The 16,973-nt window shown below is 44.0% G+C and overlaps 1 protein-coding gene across 1 annotated transcript in view; it reads left to right on the top strand.

The window, feature by feature from the left end:
• Window positions 1-16,973, top strand: part of LOC140735221 (dynein axonemal assembly factor 8) — a 159,635-nt gene that overhangs the window by 102,372 nt on the left and 40,290 nt on the right. The window contains exons 20-23 of the mRNA XM_073060021.1: window positions 239-370; window positions 891-1,073; window positions 3,139-3,456; window positions 14,078-14,143. Of these exons, the coding sequence (XP_072916122.1) occupies window positions 239-370; window positions 891-1,073; window positions 3,139-3,456; window positions 14,078-14,143 (699 nt within the window). The remainder of the gene's footprint in view (window positions 1-238; window positions 371-890; window positions 1,074-3,138; window positions 3,457-14,077; window positions 14,144-16,973) is intronic.

Genomic DNA, 16,973 nt, shown 5'->3' on the forward strand with positions numbered 1-16,973 from the left:
GTGAATCTTACTAAGAAATATTTAAGCCAAATACAAAATTAAACACTCAACACAGTGTCAACAGCAACGATTTAAAATGGTGGATGGTGTCGCGATACGACTTAAAATGGCGGATGGCGTTCTCCTTCTTCGGTTCATAAGTACGAGTTGTCCGTAAGTCGGACGTTTGTAACTCGGAGACTACCCGTATCAAACTTCATTCTACATTGTACTCACTTTATGCTTCTATCCTACATAGGGTTGGTGAGCGAGCTGGCTGAAGAGGGGCTCACTGAAGATGTGCGCAGCAGACTTCCCCCAGATCCTGAATTTGAGATTCTATCCTGTTTCCATGTGACTCCCTACACCAATCAAGCACTGCAGGGTTTAGGTATGGTTTTGTAATGGACGGTAAGTAGGAAAGCCACTGGTGAGGGGTGCCTGTAGTCGTGGTCTGCTTCAGTATCAATGGCTTAATTTTATTTATTTAGAGACACAGTGCGGAGCAAGCCCTTCAGGCCCAACAAGCTGCACCACCCAGCAACCCACCGATTTGACCCTTGCCTAATCACAAAGCAATTTAAAATCACCAGTTAATCCATTAACCAGTACATCTTTGGACTGTGGGAGGAAACTGGAGCACATGGAAGAAACCCACACACCCAGAGGAAACCCATGCAGTCTTGGGAGAGAACATAAAAACTCTTTACATACAGCGGTGGAATTGAACTCCAAACTTCGGAACATCCCGAGCATCATACTAACCACTACACTACCGTGTCTTGTAGTTGGTTTTGAAGTTTGTGTTGTAGAATGCTTCTCTGCTTCATGCCAAAACTGTAAGCAGCATATTTGTTTTCTTTTAAAACAATATGGTTTATATTAATAATTTGCTTTCTGGTTGTGTGTAGGAGGAGTTTTCAGTGCCGTGCCCCAAGCTTCCAGACTGGCTCTGGATGAGCTGTATAAATACAGCATCGTGTCCAACCCTGAACTCGAGCAAGTTGTTGTTCTCACATTAACGGGGCACAGTGCTGTGAAAACTGCTGGGAGCTGCCTGCGAAACCTCCTGCGTCCTGTCTCAAACAAAATTGGTAAATTGCTTTGTTTTTGTCACAGTTACTAAATAACGGTGAAAAACCTATCTTGCATATTGTTCATCCAGATGCATTTGTTGTAAGATTGCATTAAGGTAAACAATTACCTCATGATGCCTCAGAAAGGTGGCATCCATCACTGAGGATCCCCATCTTCTAGAATGTTCCCTCTTCTCACCATCAATGAGGAGGTACAGGGTCCTGTCGACACATACTCAACATTTCAGGAACAACTTCTTCCCTCCACGATCACTTTTCTGAATGGACATGAACCCATGAACAGTATTATTTCTCTCTCTTTTTGCACTACTTAATTATTTTTTTTATGTAATTTATAGTTTTTATTGTTATGCATCCATTGTACTGCTACCACAAAGCAACACATTTCATGACTTAGTCAGTAATATTAAACCAGATTCTGATTCTGATTCAGTCACCCAATTGCAGAATGAAGTGTTTGAGACAGAGTGCAGAGCAGGTAGACAATGAGGTGCAAGGGCCTTGATGGAGTAGGTTGTGAGGTCAGGGGTCCATCTTACCATACGAGGGAACTATTCAATAGTCTTATAACATGGGTTAGAAGCTGCCCTTGAGCTTGCTGGTAGGTGCTTCCACCAGGGTAGTTACTGCACAACTCCTAATGGAAGGAGGCTTACCCCACTTCAGAGCCTTCAATATGAAGAATTGCCCGAAGAGTTTCAAAAAATAATGTAAAGAAGATTGATGTTTGTCTCAGAAAGCTGAAGTTTTCACACACAGGCTGGTGGAACAAGCTGCCAGAGGAAGTGATGGAGATGGGTACAATTGCAACATTAAAAAAGACATTTTAATCATTAAAAGACCATTGAGGACATCTTCAATGCCACCATCAAGAAGGTGGCATTGATCATGAAGAATTCCCAACACCTGGGATATGCCATCACTACTGCCATCAGGGTGGAGGTACAAGAGCCTGAAGTCACACACTCAATGTTTTAGAAACAGTTTCTTCCCCTCTGCCATCAGCTTTCTGAATGGTCCATGAACACTACCTCACCAATCCTCTTTTGCACTAGTTATTTATTTGGATTGTAACTTACAATAAATTGTTATACTGCACTGTACTGTTACCACAAAACAATAAATTTCATTAATTATGTCAGTGACAATAAACCTGATTCTGATTCTGACATGTATATGGATAGGAAAGTTTAGAGGGATTTGGGTCAAATACAGGCAAATGGGACTCAGTCTAGAAGGAACTTGGTTGGCATGAGCGAGACAGGTTAAGGTCCCACCTCAATGCTGTATGACTGTGACTCCAAATGGGAGAGGTGAACAATGACTAGTTCCAACAGATGCCTCTAAAAAAAGGAGCATGGTCTTTGGTAATTAGTTCCACAGAGCAGAGCAAGAGAATGCCAGTCAGAACATGCTGTGTTTCTAAATAAAGAACATCTTGGTACTTGTGAAGGAGTGCTGTCAGTCCAAGGGATGGAAAATACTGGATTGTACAGTTTGGAGAGGGCATTGATGGGTTGATGCAGCTATTTGAGGAATTTAAAGAACCATCATCTAGGACCCCCACTATCTCTCCTCACTGCTGCCATCAGGAAGAAGGTCTCAGGACCCACACACCAGGTTCAGGGGCAATAGAGTCAATGAAAGACCAGCCCAAGAGGATAGACAAACAACCAGCAAACTGTGTCAGCAGGCTCTTGAACCTTCACTCAATTGCTATCACTGAACTGTTTCCACAACCTATGGGCTCACTTTCAAGGACTCTTCATCTCATGTTCTTGATATTTATTATTATTATTACTAATATATATATTTTTTCTTTTGTATTTGCACAGTGTCTTGTCTTTTACACATTGGTTGTTTGTCCATCGTGTTGGATGCAGACCTTCATTAATTCTATTGTGTTTCTTGGATTTACTGTCTATGGCTGCAAGAAAACTAATCTCAGGGTTCAATCCATTCATGCATATGTACTTCAATAATAAATTTACTTTGAACTTCAAGATAAGGAAAAAGTGTTAAAATAAAAACACATGCCTTTAACCTGTCATTCCTTTCTCAGGTGACAGTAAGGAGAATGGAAACTTTGAGCTCCTGGGGTTGAAATGGCTGCCACATCTGAGCCGAAACCAGGCCAAGGAATTAACCCCCTACGAGGTAGGCGACCGACATTGGCAGGAAAGCATTGACTGCCTGGTATCCAGCCCTGCACTCGTATGTGTGCTCCGCCGTGTGGACGCCTTCAATGCCTTGGCTGAGATCCTCAATGTTAGACAGCTTAAGGGAGGCATGGACAACCTAGAGAAGGTGATGTCACCAACCCCAGAGCTGGCCTTCAGACAAGCTGCTCTGTTCTTCACTAACAAGGAACTGATATCAGGTACAGTGCACAGATCAACAGTCAGCAGCATGTTCCCCAGTCATCAGGAACATCTTCCGTTTTGGCTCACTGATGCAAAAAATTGTAGACCAGCTATGAAATTACCTTTGGAATCTTTTCTTAGTTGTGTTCGCAGAGGTGACAACAGTTGTGCAGTGTTAAGGGTTAACTTAAATACAGAACTGAAGGTGTTATATTTGAATGCACGTAGTATACGGAGTAAGGTAGATTATCTCGGAGCGCAGTTAGAGATTGGCATGTTGTGGGAATCTCTTGAGTTCATAGTTGTGAGCTTAATATCCAAGGATACACCTTGTATTGGAAGAACAAGCAAGTAGGCAGAGATGATGGGGTGGCTCTGTTGGTTAAAAATTGAAATCAAATCCTTAGAAAGAGGTGACATAGGATCAGAAAATGTAGAATCCTTATGGGTAGAGTTGAGAAACTGCAAGGGTAAAAAGACCATGATGGGAATTATATACAAGCTTACAAATACTAGTTAGGATGTGGGCTGCAAATTACAATGGGAGATAGAAAAGGCAAGTCAAAAGGGTAATGTTACAACAGTCAAGGGGAATTTCAATATGCAGGTAGATTGTTAAAATCAGGTTGGCCCTGGATTGCAAGAGAGAGAATTTGTACAATGTGTAAAAGATGGGTTTTTAGAGCAGCTTGTGGTTGAGCCCACGCAGGTAAAGGCAATTCTGGATTGGGTTTTGATTAATGAACCAGATTTGATTAGGGAGCTTAAGGTAAAGGAGCCCTTAGGAGGCAGTGATCATAACATGATAGAATTCATCCCGCAGTTTGAGAGGGAGAAGATAAAGTCAGATGTATCAGTATTACAGTGGAGTAAAGAAAATTACGGAAGAGCTGGCCAGAGTTGAAAGCAAGGGGACACTAGCATAGATGATGGCAGAACAGCAATAGTTGGTGTTTCTGGGGGCAATATAGATAGATGTATCCCAAAGATGGAGTATTCTAAAGGGAGGATGAGGAAACAGTGGCTGACAAGGGAAATCAAAGACAAAATAAAAGCAAAAGAGAGGACATATAATATAGCAAAAATTAGTCGGAAGTTAGTGGATAGTAAGCTTGTAAAAATGCAACAGAAGGCAACTAAAAAAGCCACAAGAAGAAAAGAAGATGAAACATGAAGGTAAGCTAGCAAATAATATAAAAGATAATACCAAATTATTCTTTCAGATATATAAATAATAAAAGAGAGATGAAAGTAGATATTGGACTACTGGAGAATGACACTAGAGAGGGGGCAAAGACTTTTACTCCTCATGTATGTAAAGGATGTAAGAAATAAAGTCAATTAAATTAAATTCAAGTGAATGTAGCGATGTGCTACACACAGCGCTGAAATAACGACACGCAGTCGAGTCGGTAAGTCGTTTCAAGACTAGTTTATTCAAACTTCGCGGCGCTGGCATTTAATCCCTAGCGCCCGCCCTCTCCGGGCGGAAATGACGTCGGGTGCATTACCAAAGTCTCCCCCCACCTTTTAACTCCACTCCTCATCTTTCTTTCTCCAGTCTTGCTGAAGGGTCTTGGACCAAAACATTGATTGTACAGTCAGCCCTCCTTATTCGCGGATTCCACATACGCGGATTCAACCAACCGCGGATCGGGAAAACCCAGAAGTTCTCTCTCCAGCACTTGTTGTTTGAGCATGTACAGACTAATTTTTCTTGTCATTATTCCCTAAACAATACAGTATAACAACTATTTACATAGCATTTACATTGTATTAGGTACTATAAGTAATCTAGAAATGACTTAAAAGTACAGGCAGTCCCCGGGTTATGAATGAGTTCCATTCCTGAGTCCGTCTTTAAGTCAGATTTGAATTCGGAACAGGTACATTCGGTATTATTTAGCGTCAGTTAGTCAAATGTTTTTCTTAGTATATAGTGCATATTTTACCTTTCTATGCATATAAAACACTTAAGAAACATACATATTTCAATATTTAAACCACTGCATTGCTTGTAGCTTTCAATAAATCAATGATACTTGTAGCTTTCAATAAATCAATGATACTTGTAGCTTTCATCGGGGCAGGGCCTTTCACATGCTCCATTAAAATTGTTACGATCGTTGACCGACTGTAGCCTAACACTTTACCAACGACCGATGGCGTTTCACCTCTTTCCAATCATTTTATTACTTCCACTTTATTTTCAATTGTGATCATGATTATTTTTGTGAACAGAAACAATGCGGATTCAGAGCTGCAGCGCCAGGTCCTAATGTCCACCGCACTGAACATGTTAAATAAGATCCGGGGTTCCACTGGGTCCTAAAGACCACCGCACTGAGCCAGGTTAAATAAGGGACTTGAGCATCTGCGTTTTTTGGTATCCGCGGGGGATCTCAGAACCAGTCCCCCGTGGATAAGGAGGGCCGACTGTACTCTTTTTCATAGATGCTGCCTGGCCTGCTGAGTTCCTCCAGCATTTTGTGTGGGTAACTTGGGAGAAAATTTGTTTTCCAGCAAGACAATGACACCAAGCATAAAGCCAAAGCTACACAGGAATGGCTTAAAAACAACAAAGTTAATGTTAATGTGACTAAGTCAGAGTCCAGTACTCAATCTAATTGAGAATTTGGCTGGACTTGAAAAGGGCAGTTCACTCACAACCCCCATGTAATAAGACAGAGCTTGAAAAATTGCAGTGTCCAATGTGTAAAGCTGGTAGAGGCCTATCCACACAGACTCAAGGGTGTAATTATTGCCCAAGGTGCTTCTAATAAATACTGACTTGAAGGGGGTGAATACTTATGCTATTAATTATTTCTTGCTTTGTGCTTGTAATCAATTTAGATCATTTTGTAGAGATCTGTTTTCACTTAGACACAAGACAGTCTTTTTCTGTTGATCAGTGTCAAAAAAGCTAAATTAAATCCACTGTGATTCAATGTTATAAAACAATAAAACATGAAAACTTCCGGGGGAGGGTAATAATTTTTATAAGCAGTATATATAGCCAGGGTGCCTAATACCTTTGCACAGTAATCTATCTACTAAATGTTTATCAATATTAATAAAAACGTAAAAAATCAATAATAATACTCACAGATATTGTATCGAAAGGACAGGCAAGTAGGCCAAGTGGGTGGGGTAGCTCCATTAGTAAAAGATTACAGGGTAAATCAAATTATTAAAAAGAGGTAGCATAGAATCAGAAGGTGTAGAATTGTGGGAAAGCTAAGAAACTGGAAGGGTGAAAAGATCACGTTGGAAGTTATATATGCAGGCTTCCAAAGTAGAAAAGATGTGGTCTACAAATTATAACAGGAAATAGAAAATGCATGTCAAAAGGGCAATTTACAATAATCAAGGGGAATTTCAATATGCAAGTAGATTGGGACAATTAGGTTGATGCTGGATCCCAAGAGGGGGAATTTGTAAAGTGCCTACAAAGTGGCTTTTTAGAGCAGCTTGTGGTTGAGCCCACTAGGGGATCAGCTATTCTGGATTGGGTGTTAAGGGGACAGCGGTCATAATATGATAAAATTCACCCTGGAATTTGAGAAGGAGAGGCTAAAGTCAGATGTATCAGTATTACAGTGGAGTAAAGGGAATTACAGAGTCATGAGAGAGGAGCTAGCAAAGTTGATTGGAAGGGGTCACTAGAAGGGATGATGGCAAAGCAGCAATGCCTGGAATTTCTGGGAGCAAATCGGGAGGCACGGGATAGATGAAGAAGTATTCCAAAGGAAAGATGACACAACTGTGGCTCACAAGTGAAGTCAAAGCTAAACAGAGGGCATATAGTAGAGCAAAAATTGGTGGGAATTTTGAGGATTTGGAAGCTTTTAAAGACCAACAGAAGACAACTAAAAAAGTCATAAAGAAGGAAAAAATGGAATACGAAGGTAAGCTAACCAATAATATTGAAGAGGATACCAGAAGTTTCTTTAGATATATGAAGAGTAGAAAAGAAGGGAGAGTGGATATTGGACCACTGGAAAATGATACTGAAGAGGTAGTAGAACATAGAAAACCTATAGCACAATACAGGCCCTTCAGCCCACAATGCTGTGCTGAACATGTACTCACTGTAGAAATTACCTAGGGTTACCCATAGCCTTCTATTTTCCTAAGCTCCATGTACCTATCCAAGAGACTCTTAAAAGACCCTATCGTATCCACCTCCACCACCATCGCCGGCAGCTCATTCCATGCAGTCACCACTCTCTGCATTAAAAAAAACCCCTGAAATCTCCTCTGTACCTACTACCAAGCACCTTAAAACTGTGTCCTCAGCCCTGGGAAAAAGCCTCTGACTATCCACACGATCAATGCCTCTCATCATCTTTCCACCTCTATCAGGTCACCTCTCATCCTCCATCGCTCCAAGGAGAGAAGGCCAAGTTCACTCAACCTATTCTCATAAGGCATGCTCCCCAATCCAGGCAACATCCTGGTAAATCTCCTCTGCACCCTTTCTATAGCTTCCACATCCTTCCTGTAGTGAGGTGACCAGAACTGAGCACAGTACTCAGTGGGGTCTAACTGTAACATTACCTCTCAGCTCTTGAACTTGAGCCCACAGTTGATGAAGGCCAGTACACCGTATGCCTTTTTAATCACACAGTCAACCTACACAGCAACTTTGAGTGTCCTATGGACTCAGACCCCAAAATCCGTCTGATCCTCCACACTGCCAAGAGTCTTACCATTAATACTATATTCTGACATCATATTTGACCTACCAAAGTGAACCACCTCACACTTATCTGGGTTGAACTCCATCTGCCACTTCTCAGCCCAGTTTTGCATCCTATTGATATCCCGCTGTAACGTCTGACAGCCCTCAACACTATCCACAACAACCCCAACCCCAATCAGCAAATTTACTAACCCATCCCTCCACTTCCTCATCCAGGTTATAGGGGACAAAGAATTGGCAGACAATCTGTATAAGTATTTTGTATCAGTCTTCACTGTGGAAGACACCAGCAGTATGCCAGACTTTGGAGAGTGTCACGGGCCTGAAGTGTGTTAAGTTGTCATCACTTGGGAGAAAGTTCTTGGGAAACTGAAAGGTCTGAAGATAAATAAGTCACCTGGACCAGATGGTTTACACCCAGGGGTTTGAAGAGGTGGCTGAAGAGATTGTGGAGTTATTAGTAATGATCTTTCAAGAATCAATGGATTCTGGCATAGTTCCAGAGAACTGGAAGATTGCAAATGTCACTCCGATCTTCAGTAAGGGAGAGAGGCAGAAGAAAGGAAATTATCGGCTAGTTAGTCTGGCCTCAGTGGTTGGGAAGATGTTGCAGTCTATTGTTAAGGATGTGGTTTCAGGGTACTTGGATATACATGTTAAAATAGGCCAAAGTCAGCATGCTTTCCTTAAAGGAAAATCTTGCCTGAGAAATCTGTTGGAATTCTTTGAGGAAATAACAGGCAGGATGGATGAAGAAGAGTCAGTGGACGTTGTTTACTTCATTTTCAGAAGGCCTTTGACAAGGTACTGCACATGGGGCTGCATATCAAAGTAAGAGCCCATAGTATTACAGGAAAGGTACTGGCATGGATAAAAGATTCGCCTGTTGGCAGATCTGTTCAAAACTGTTTGAATTATTTGAAGAAATAACAAGTAGGATAGATAAAGGAGAATTGGTGGATGTCGTGTACTTGGATTTTCAGAGGACCTGCGACAAGGTGCCGCACATGAGGCTACTTTGTAAGTGAAGAGCCTGAGATTATAGGAAAGATACTAGCAATGGCTGATTGTCAGGAAGCAAAGAGTGGGAATAAAGGGAGCCTTTTCTGATTGGTTGCCGGTGACTAGTGGTGTTCCAAGGGGATCTGTGTTGGGACCACTTCTTTTTACGTTATATGTCAATGATTTGGATGGCAGAATTAATGGTTTTGTGGCCAAGTTTATAGAAGATACAAAGATAGGTGAAGAACAGGTAGTTTGAAGAAGTAGAGAGGCTAAATGTGCAAAGAAATGGCAGATGGAGTATTGTATCGGAAAGTATATGGTCATGCACTTTAGCAGAAGAAATAAAAGCGTGGCCTATGTTCTAAGTGGAGAGAAAATACAAATATCTGAGGTGTATAGGGTCTTGGGAGTCCTCGTGTAGGATTCCCTGGAAGTTAATTTACAGGTTGAGTTAGTGGCGAGGAAGGTAAATGCAATGTTAGTATTCACTTTGAGAGGACTAGAATATAAAAATAAGGGTGTATTGCTGAGGCTTTATCAGACACTGGCGAGTACTTGGAGTATTGTGAGCATTATTGGATGCATTTTTCAAGAAGGGATGTGCTGTTCAAAAGAGGTTTACGAAAATTGTTCCAGGATTGAATGGCTTGTAATATGATGACCATTTGATGACTATGGGTCTGTACTAACTGGCATTCAGAAAAATTAGGTGGAATCTCATTAAGACCTATAGAATGTTGAAAGGCCTCAAAAGAATGAATGTAGAGAGGATATTTCTTATGATGGGAGAGTCTAAGACCAAAGGACACAGCCTCAGAATAGAAGGATGTACATTTAGAACGGAGATGAGGGGGAATTTCTTTAGCCAATGAGTAGTGAGCACATCATCAAGTTCGCTGATGACACGACCGTGGTGGGTCTCATCAGCAAGAACGACGAGTCAGCATACAGAGAAGAGGTGCAGCGGCTAAAGGACTGGTGCAGAGCCAACAACGTGTCTCTGAATGTGAACAAAACAAAAGTGATGGTTGTTGACTTTAGGAGAGCATGGAGCAACCACTCCCAGCTGAACATCGACGGCTCCTCGGTAGAGATCGTAAAGAGCACCAAATTTCTTGGTGTTCATCTGGCAGAGAATCTCACCTAGTCCCTCAACACCAGCTCCATAGCAAAGAAAGCCCAGCAGCATCTCTACTTTCTGCAAAGGTTGAGAAAAGTCCACCTCCCACCCCCCATCCTCACCACATTCTACAGGGGTTGTATTGAGAGCATCCTGAGCAGCTACATCACTGCCTGGTTCAGAAATTGCACCATCTCGGATTGCAAGACCCTGCAGCGGATAGTGAGGTCAGCTGAGAAGATCATCGGGGTCTCTCTTCCCGCCATTACAGACATTTACAACACACGCTGCATCCACAAAGCAAACAGCATAATGAAGGACCCCACGCACCCCTCATACAAACTTTTCTCCCTCCTACCACCTGGGAAAAGGCACTGAAGCATTCGGGCTCTCACGACCAGACTATGTAACAGTTTCTTCCCACAAGCCATCAGACTCCTCAATACCCAGAGCCTAGATTGACACCAACTGACTGCCCTCTACTGTACCTATTATCTTTATTGCACTGCCTATTATTTATTGTACTGCCTGCACTGTTTTGTGCACTTTATGCAGTCCTGTGTAGGTGTGGTGAACTACATATACCAGAGTGGCTTGCTCCCAACAGACCCCTGCTGACTGCTCCTGTGGCTCCTCCCACAAACCCCTGTATAAAGGCGAATGAGGCCTGAGGCCGGCCCTCATTCTCCAGGATGTTGTGTTGTTCATTCTTCCAGTCAATAAAAGCCGATATCTCACTTCTTACGTCTCAGAGTGAGTTATTGATGGTGCATCAATTTTATTGACTGGAAGTTTTTAAGCATGGAAACCATTTTACGTCCAGAAAGATTGGATCTGGACCCCCAGGACCCTGAAGTGGCTCTTGCCTTTGAACACTGGCTTGCATGCTTCCAATCATACTTGGAGGAGGTTAGTGCAACTGACCCTGCTGTTAGGCACAGGATTCTCCTCTCGCGAGTCACCCCAAAAGTTTATTCCTTCATCAGGGACCTCTCAACCTATGACGGGGCTCTGGCCGCCCTCAAACGACAGGACCTGCGGCCGGTGAACACCGTCTATGCAAGACATCGTTTGGCTACCAGACGGCAGCGGCCTGCGGAATTGTGCGCCGAATTTCTCCGAGCCCTACAGACACTCGTGCGGACTTGTGAATGCCGCTACCCTCAATCAGGAAGGCAGGCCAGTAGCATTCTTTTCTCGTACCCTTCAAGGCTCTGAACTTCGGCACTCCGCGGTGGAGAAAGAAGCCCTGGCCATTGTGGAAGCTGTTCGGCACTGGAGGCACTATCTCGCCGGCAACAGGTTCACCTTGCTGACCGACCAGCGCTCGGTTGCGTTCCTGTTCACCAACCAACAGCGGGGCAAAATCAAAAATGATAAACTTTTGCGGTGGAGAATGGAACTCTCCACCTACAACTATGATATCCTGTACCGGCCTGGCAGACTCAATGAGCCCCCTGATGCCCTATCCCGGGGAACGTGTGCTAGCGCACAGCTCGACCAGCTGTATGCCCTTCATGCACATCTTTGCCATCCGGGGGTTACCCGATTTTACCATTTCGTTAAAGCCTGGAACCTGCCGTACTCCCTGGAAGACATCAGGACGATGACCAGGGACTGCCAAATCTGCGCTGAGTGCAAACCGCACTTCTACCGTCCTGACACGGCGCAACTTGTCAAGGCCACCCGCCCTTTTGAGCGACTGAGTGTTGACTTTAAGGGCCCCCTTCCCTCCACCGACCGCAATGTCTATTTTCTCAGTATTATTGACGAGTACCCGCGGTTCCCCTTTGCCATTCCCTGCCCCAACACCTCTACCACGTCCGTCATAAAAGCCCTGCGCCAGCTCTTCACTCTGTTCGGATATCCCTGCTATATCCACAGTGATAGAGGATCCTCCTTTATGAGTGACGAGCTGCGCCAGTACCTGCTGGCTAGGGGCATTGCTACTAGTCGGACCACGAGTTACAAATCCCCGGGGGAATGGACAGGTGGAGAGGGAGAATGCCACGGTGTGGAAGGCCACACTTTTAGCCCTTAAGTCAAAAGGGTTGCCGGTCTCTTGATGGCAGGAGGTCCTCCCTGAGGCTCTCCACTCTATCCGCTCCCTGTTATGTACGTCCACCAATGCCACCCCTCACGAACGCCTATTCTCTTTTCCCAGGAAGTCTGTCACTGGGACCACCCTACCAGTTTGGCTGACGTCCCCGGGGCCAGTGCTGCTACGAAAACATGTGAGGAGTAATAAATACTCCCCGCTGGTAGAGAAGGTTCACCTTCTGCATGCTAACCCCCAGTATGCCTACGTGGTCTTGCCTGATGGGCAGGAGGACACGGTCTCTGTCCGCAACCTGGCGCCCGCAGGAGCAGCAGACCACTACCCCGAACACTCCACGGTAACTATGAACCCTGTACCCGAGGTGACACCGCGCACAGCGTGCCCAGCACAGACTCCTCACGACACTCATGTACCAGACACCTCGTACGCGTATAATCAGGATGCCTCGCACACACGTGAGGGATCACTGACACCTCCAGTTAGGCCAGAACCAGCACAACCTCCGTCCCCTGAGCTATCACCACCTCCGGCACCTGTGCAATCACAGCCGGAACTACGCAGATCGCAGCGACAGATTCGACCACCTGATAGACTTAACCTGTAAATATACTTGTAAGAAACTTCGCCACCTGGGGACTCTTTTCCAACAAAGGGGGGGGGGGTGAATGTGGTGAACTACATATACCAGAGTGGCTTGCTCCCAACAGACCCTTGCTGACTGCTCCTGTGGCTCCTCCCACAAACCCCTGTATAAAGGCGAATGAGGCCTGAGGCCGGCCCTCATTCTCCAGGATGTTGTGTTGTTCATTCTTCCAGTCAATAAAAGCCGATATCTCACTTCTTACGTCTCAGAGTGAGTTATTGATGGTGCATCAGTAGGTCTGTAGTCTAGTGTAGTTTTTGTGTTGTTTTATGTAGTTTCACTGTAGTTTTTGTATTGTTTTATGTAACACCATGGTCCTGAAAAACGTTGTCTCATTTTTACTGTGTACTGTACCAGCAGTTATGGTCGAAATGACAATAAAAAGTGATTTGACTTGACTAGTGAATCTGTGGAATTCATTGCCACAGGTAGCTGTGGAGGCGAAGTCATTGAGTATATTTAAAACAGAGCTGATAGATTCTTGATTAGTCAGGACACAAAGGGATACAGGGGGAAGGCAGGAGATTGGAGCTGAGAGGGAAATGGAACAGCCATGATGAAACGGCAGAGCTAAGTCAATGGGCCCAATGGCCTAATTCTGCTCCTATACATATCTTATGGTCTTATATTGCAGTACTATGCAAAAGTTTAGGTTCATGTATGTGTCTAAGACCTTTGCACATAACTGTACTTCAGTTGATATTTTCCGTGTGTACAAAACCCAGACAGAGAGTCAAGAATGTCGGTTCGTGGATGTTGAAGTACACTGGTGTTGGTTGTTGAGGGTTCATGATGCAGTAATTGTGGTGAACTACATATACCTGTCTGGACACGCCCCCCCGCTGACTGCTCCTGTGGCTCCTCCCACAGACCCCGGTATAAAGGCGATTGGGGCCTGAGCCCTGCCCTCAGTCTCCAGGATGTAGTATGGTGGTCAATTGCTGCTTGTTCTTTCTTCCAGTCAATAAAAGCCAATATCTCGCCTCATGTCTCGGAGAGTTATTGATGGTGCATCAGTAATAGAAGAGCTCATAGTGGATTGGATGATATACCCACCCACTGTATTGCTAATGCATAAATGACATTCAACATTGTGCTCTTCCCAGATCCGAGTGCACGGCCTCTCCTGAAGTACCTGTCTCCCTCTCTGAGGTCGGGGATCTCTGTGGCTGGTAAGTATAACCACCATGGGCTAGAGGCTTGATAACAGGAATTATCGCTGGCGAATAGAACAGATGCATATCACTGACTGTGCCTTAAAATGCCCGCATCACTGCTGGAATACCTCACCAATTTATTCAGAGTGAACATCTCACTGGCACCACTACTCATTTACACATTCCTCCCACAGTACAAAGACTTATGGGTTAGTTGGTGGAGGATGAACATGTGGCTGAGGATCTGGTGTAGGAGGCAGGGTTTCAGATGTCAGGATCATTGGGAACTCTTCTGGGGCAGGTGGGACCTGTACAAGAGAGACGGGTTACACTTGAACTACAAGGGGACCAATATCCTTGCAGGGAGGTTTGTTAGTGCTATTGCGGGGGGGGCGGGGGGGGGGGGGGTTTAAACTAGATATGCAGGGGGATGGGAACCAGAGTGACAGAGCAGATAGTGGAGCGGGGGTGAAAATAAGTGATGTTAAAGGTTCATGCAAAGTCACAAATAGAAGGCTTGTGTGTGGTGGTAATAACCTTCTGAGGTGTGTCTATTTCAATTGCGAGGAGTACTGTGGGGAAGGCTGACGAGCTGAGGGCCTGGATTGACACATGGAATTACGACATTATAGCCATTAGTGAAACTTGGCTACAGGAGGGGCAGGACCGGCAGCTCAATGTTCCAGGGTTCCAATGTTTCAGACGTGATAGAGACAGATGGATGAAGGGTGGGGGGGGCTGACATTGCTAGTCAGGGAAAATGTTACAGCACTGCCCAGGCAGGACAGATTAGAGGGCTTGTCTACTGAGGTCATATGGGTGGAGCTGAGAAACAGGAAAGGTATGACCACATTAATGGAGTTGTATTATAGACCACCCAATAGTCGGCGAGAATTAGAGGAGCAAATCTGCAGAGAGATAGCAGACAACTGCAGGAAACATAAAGTTGTGATAGTAGAGCATTTTAATTTTCCACATATTGATTGGGACTCCCATACTGTTAATGGTCTAGATGGGTTAGAATTTGTAAAATGTGTTCAGGAAAGTTTTCTAAATCAATATATAGAGGTACCGACTAGAGGGGATGCAATATTAGATCTCTTGTTAGGCAGATGGAGTTCAATCCAGACATGGCAGATGGAGTTCAATCTGGATAAGTGTGAGGTGATGCATTTTGGAACGACAAACCAGAAGACTGAGTACAGGATTAATGGTCAGTTACTTAAGAGTGTGGATGAACAAAGGGACTTTGGGGTTCAAATCCATACATCCCTCAAGGTCGCTGCACAGGTTGATAGGGTAGCTAAGAAGGCCTATGGGATGCTAGGCTTCATTAACAGGGGGATTGAGTTCAAGAGTAGAGAGATCATGTTGCAACTCTACAAATCTCTGGTGAGACCGCACTTAGAGTATTGTGTTCAGTTCTGGTCACCTCATTATAGGAAGGATGTGGAAGCTATGGAGAGGGTGCAGAGGAGATTTACCAGGATGTTGCCTGGATTGGAGAACAAGTCATATGAAGCAAGGTTAGCAGAGCTGGGACTTTTCTCTTTGGAGCGTAGAAGAATGAGAGGGGACTTATAGAGGTCTACAAGATTATGAGAGGCATAGATAGGGTGGATAGTCAGTACCTGTTTCCCAGGGCATCAATAGCAAACACCAGAGGGCATATGTACAAAATTAAGGGAGGGAAGTTTAGGGGAGACATCAGGGCTAAGTTTTTTACACAGAGGGTTGTGAGTGCCTAGAATGACTTGCCAGGGATGGTGGTGGAGGCTAAAACATTAGGGGTTTCGTTGCCATTTTTGTTGTTATTTGCGTTTCTTGGTTCTTATTTGTTCAGGGAGTAGGGAAGGAAGGAGTACAAGCCAGCAAGTGGTAGGCGAAACCCGGGGATGGGGAGGGAGGGGTGAAGTGAGAATCTGAGAGGGGATAGGTGGAGAAGGTAAAGGTCCGATAGGAGAGAAGAGTGGACCATGGAGGAAAGGGAAGCAGGAGGGGCACCAGATGGGCAGGGGTAAGAGTTGAGCCAGAATGGGAAATTGAAAAAGAGAGGAGGATAAGGGTGAAATCGCTGGAGGTTAAAAAAATCAATGTTCATGCCATCAGAGACGAAGCAGAGGGAACATGAGGTGTTGCATCTGCCATGCTAGTCACGTACCATCCTGTCCTGGAAACATAAAAAACCTACAGTGCAATACAGGCCCTTTGGCCCACAATGCTGTACCAAACACGTACTTACTTTAGAAATTGCCTCGAGTTACCCATAGCCCTCAGGGAGTAGATCGATTAAGTTTTATTCTAATTTCAATGGTACATTGACAGATAAATACAGATGGCTAAGGACAAGGTAAAATTCATTTCTTTTAATATCAATGGGCTATTAAATCCAATCAAACATAAGAGAATTTTATCCAATTTGGAACAATTTGATTCATACTGGGAAAAATGGTTTAACTACATAATACCTCATAGGCCTGATTTTATTCTCACAAATCAATGAATCTGTTGTAAAAAAAAAGATCACCCCCTACGGCCCGAAACGTCGTTATTACCTCCTCCCATAGATGCTGTCTGGCCTGCTGAGTTCTGCCAGCATTTCGTGTTTTTTTATTTCTTTTCTTTTGCTTGTTTTTTCTTTCCACTCTTTTCTATAAGTGTATACCTCAGATAAATACTTTGTGGAGATTTGTGATATACATGTACAATGTCTGAAATACATCTTATGGAAATGTTTGTTTGATGATGAACTTCAATAAAAAAATAAATTACAAAAAAAACATTAGGGGTATTTAAGAGCCTAATTTAAGGGGTATTTAAGGACAGGCACATGGATGAAAGAAAA

This window comes from Hemitrygon akajei, chromosome 11 (assembly GCF_048418815.1).
Source record: "Hemitrygon akajei chromosome 11, sHemAka1.3, whole genome shotgun sequence".
Lineage (NCBI taxonomy): Eukaryota > Metazoa > Chordata > Chondrichthyes > Myliobatiformes > Dasyatidae > Hemitrygon > Hemitrygon akajei.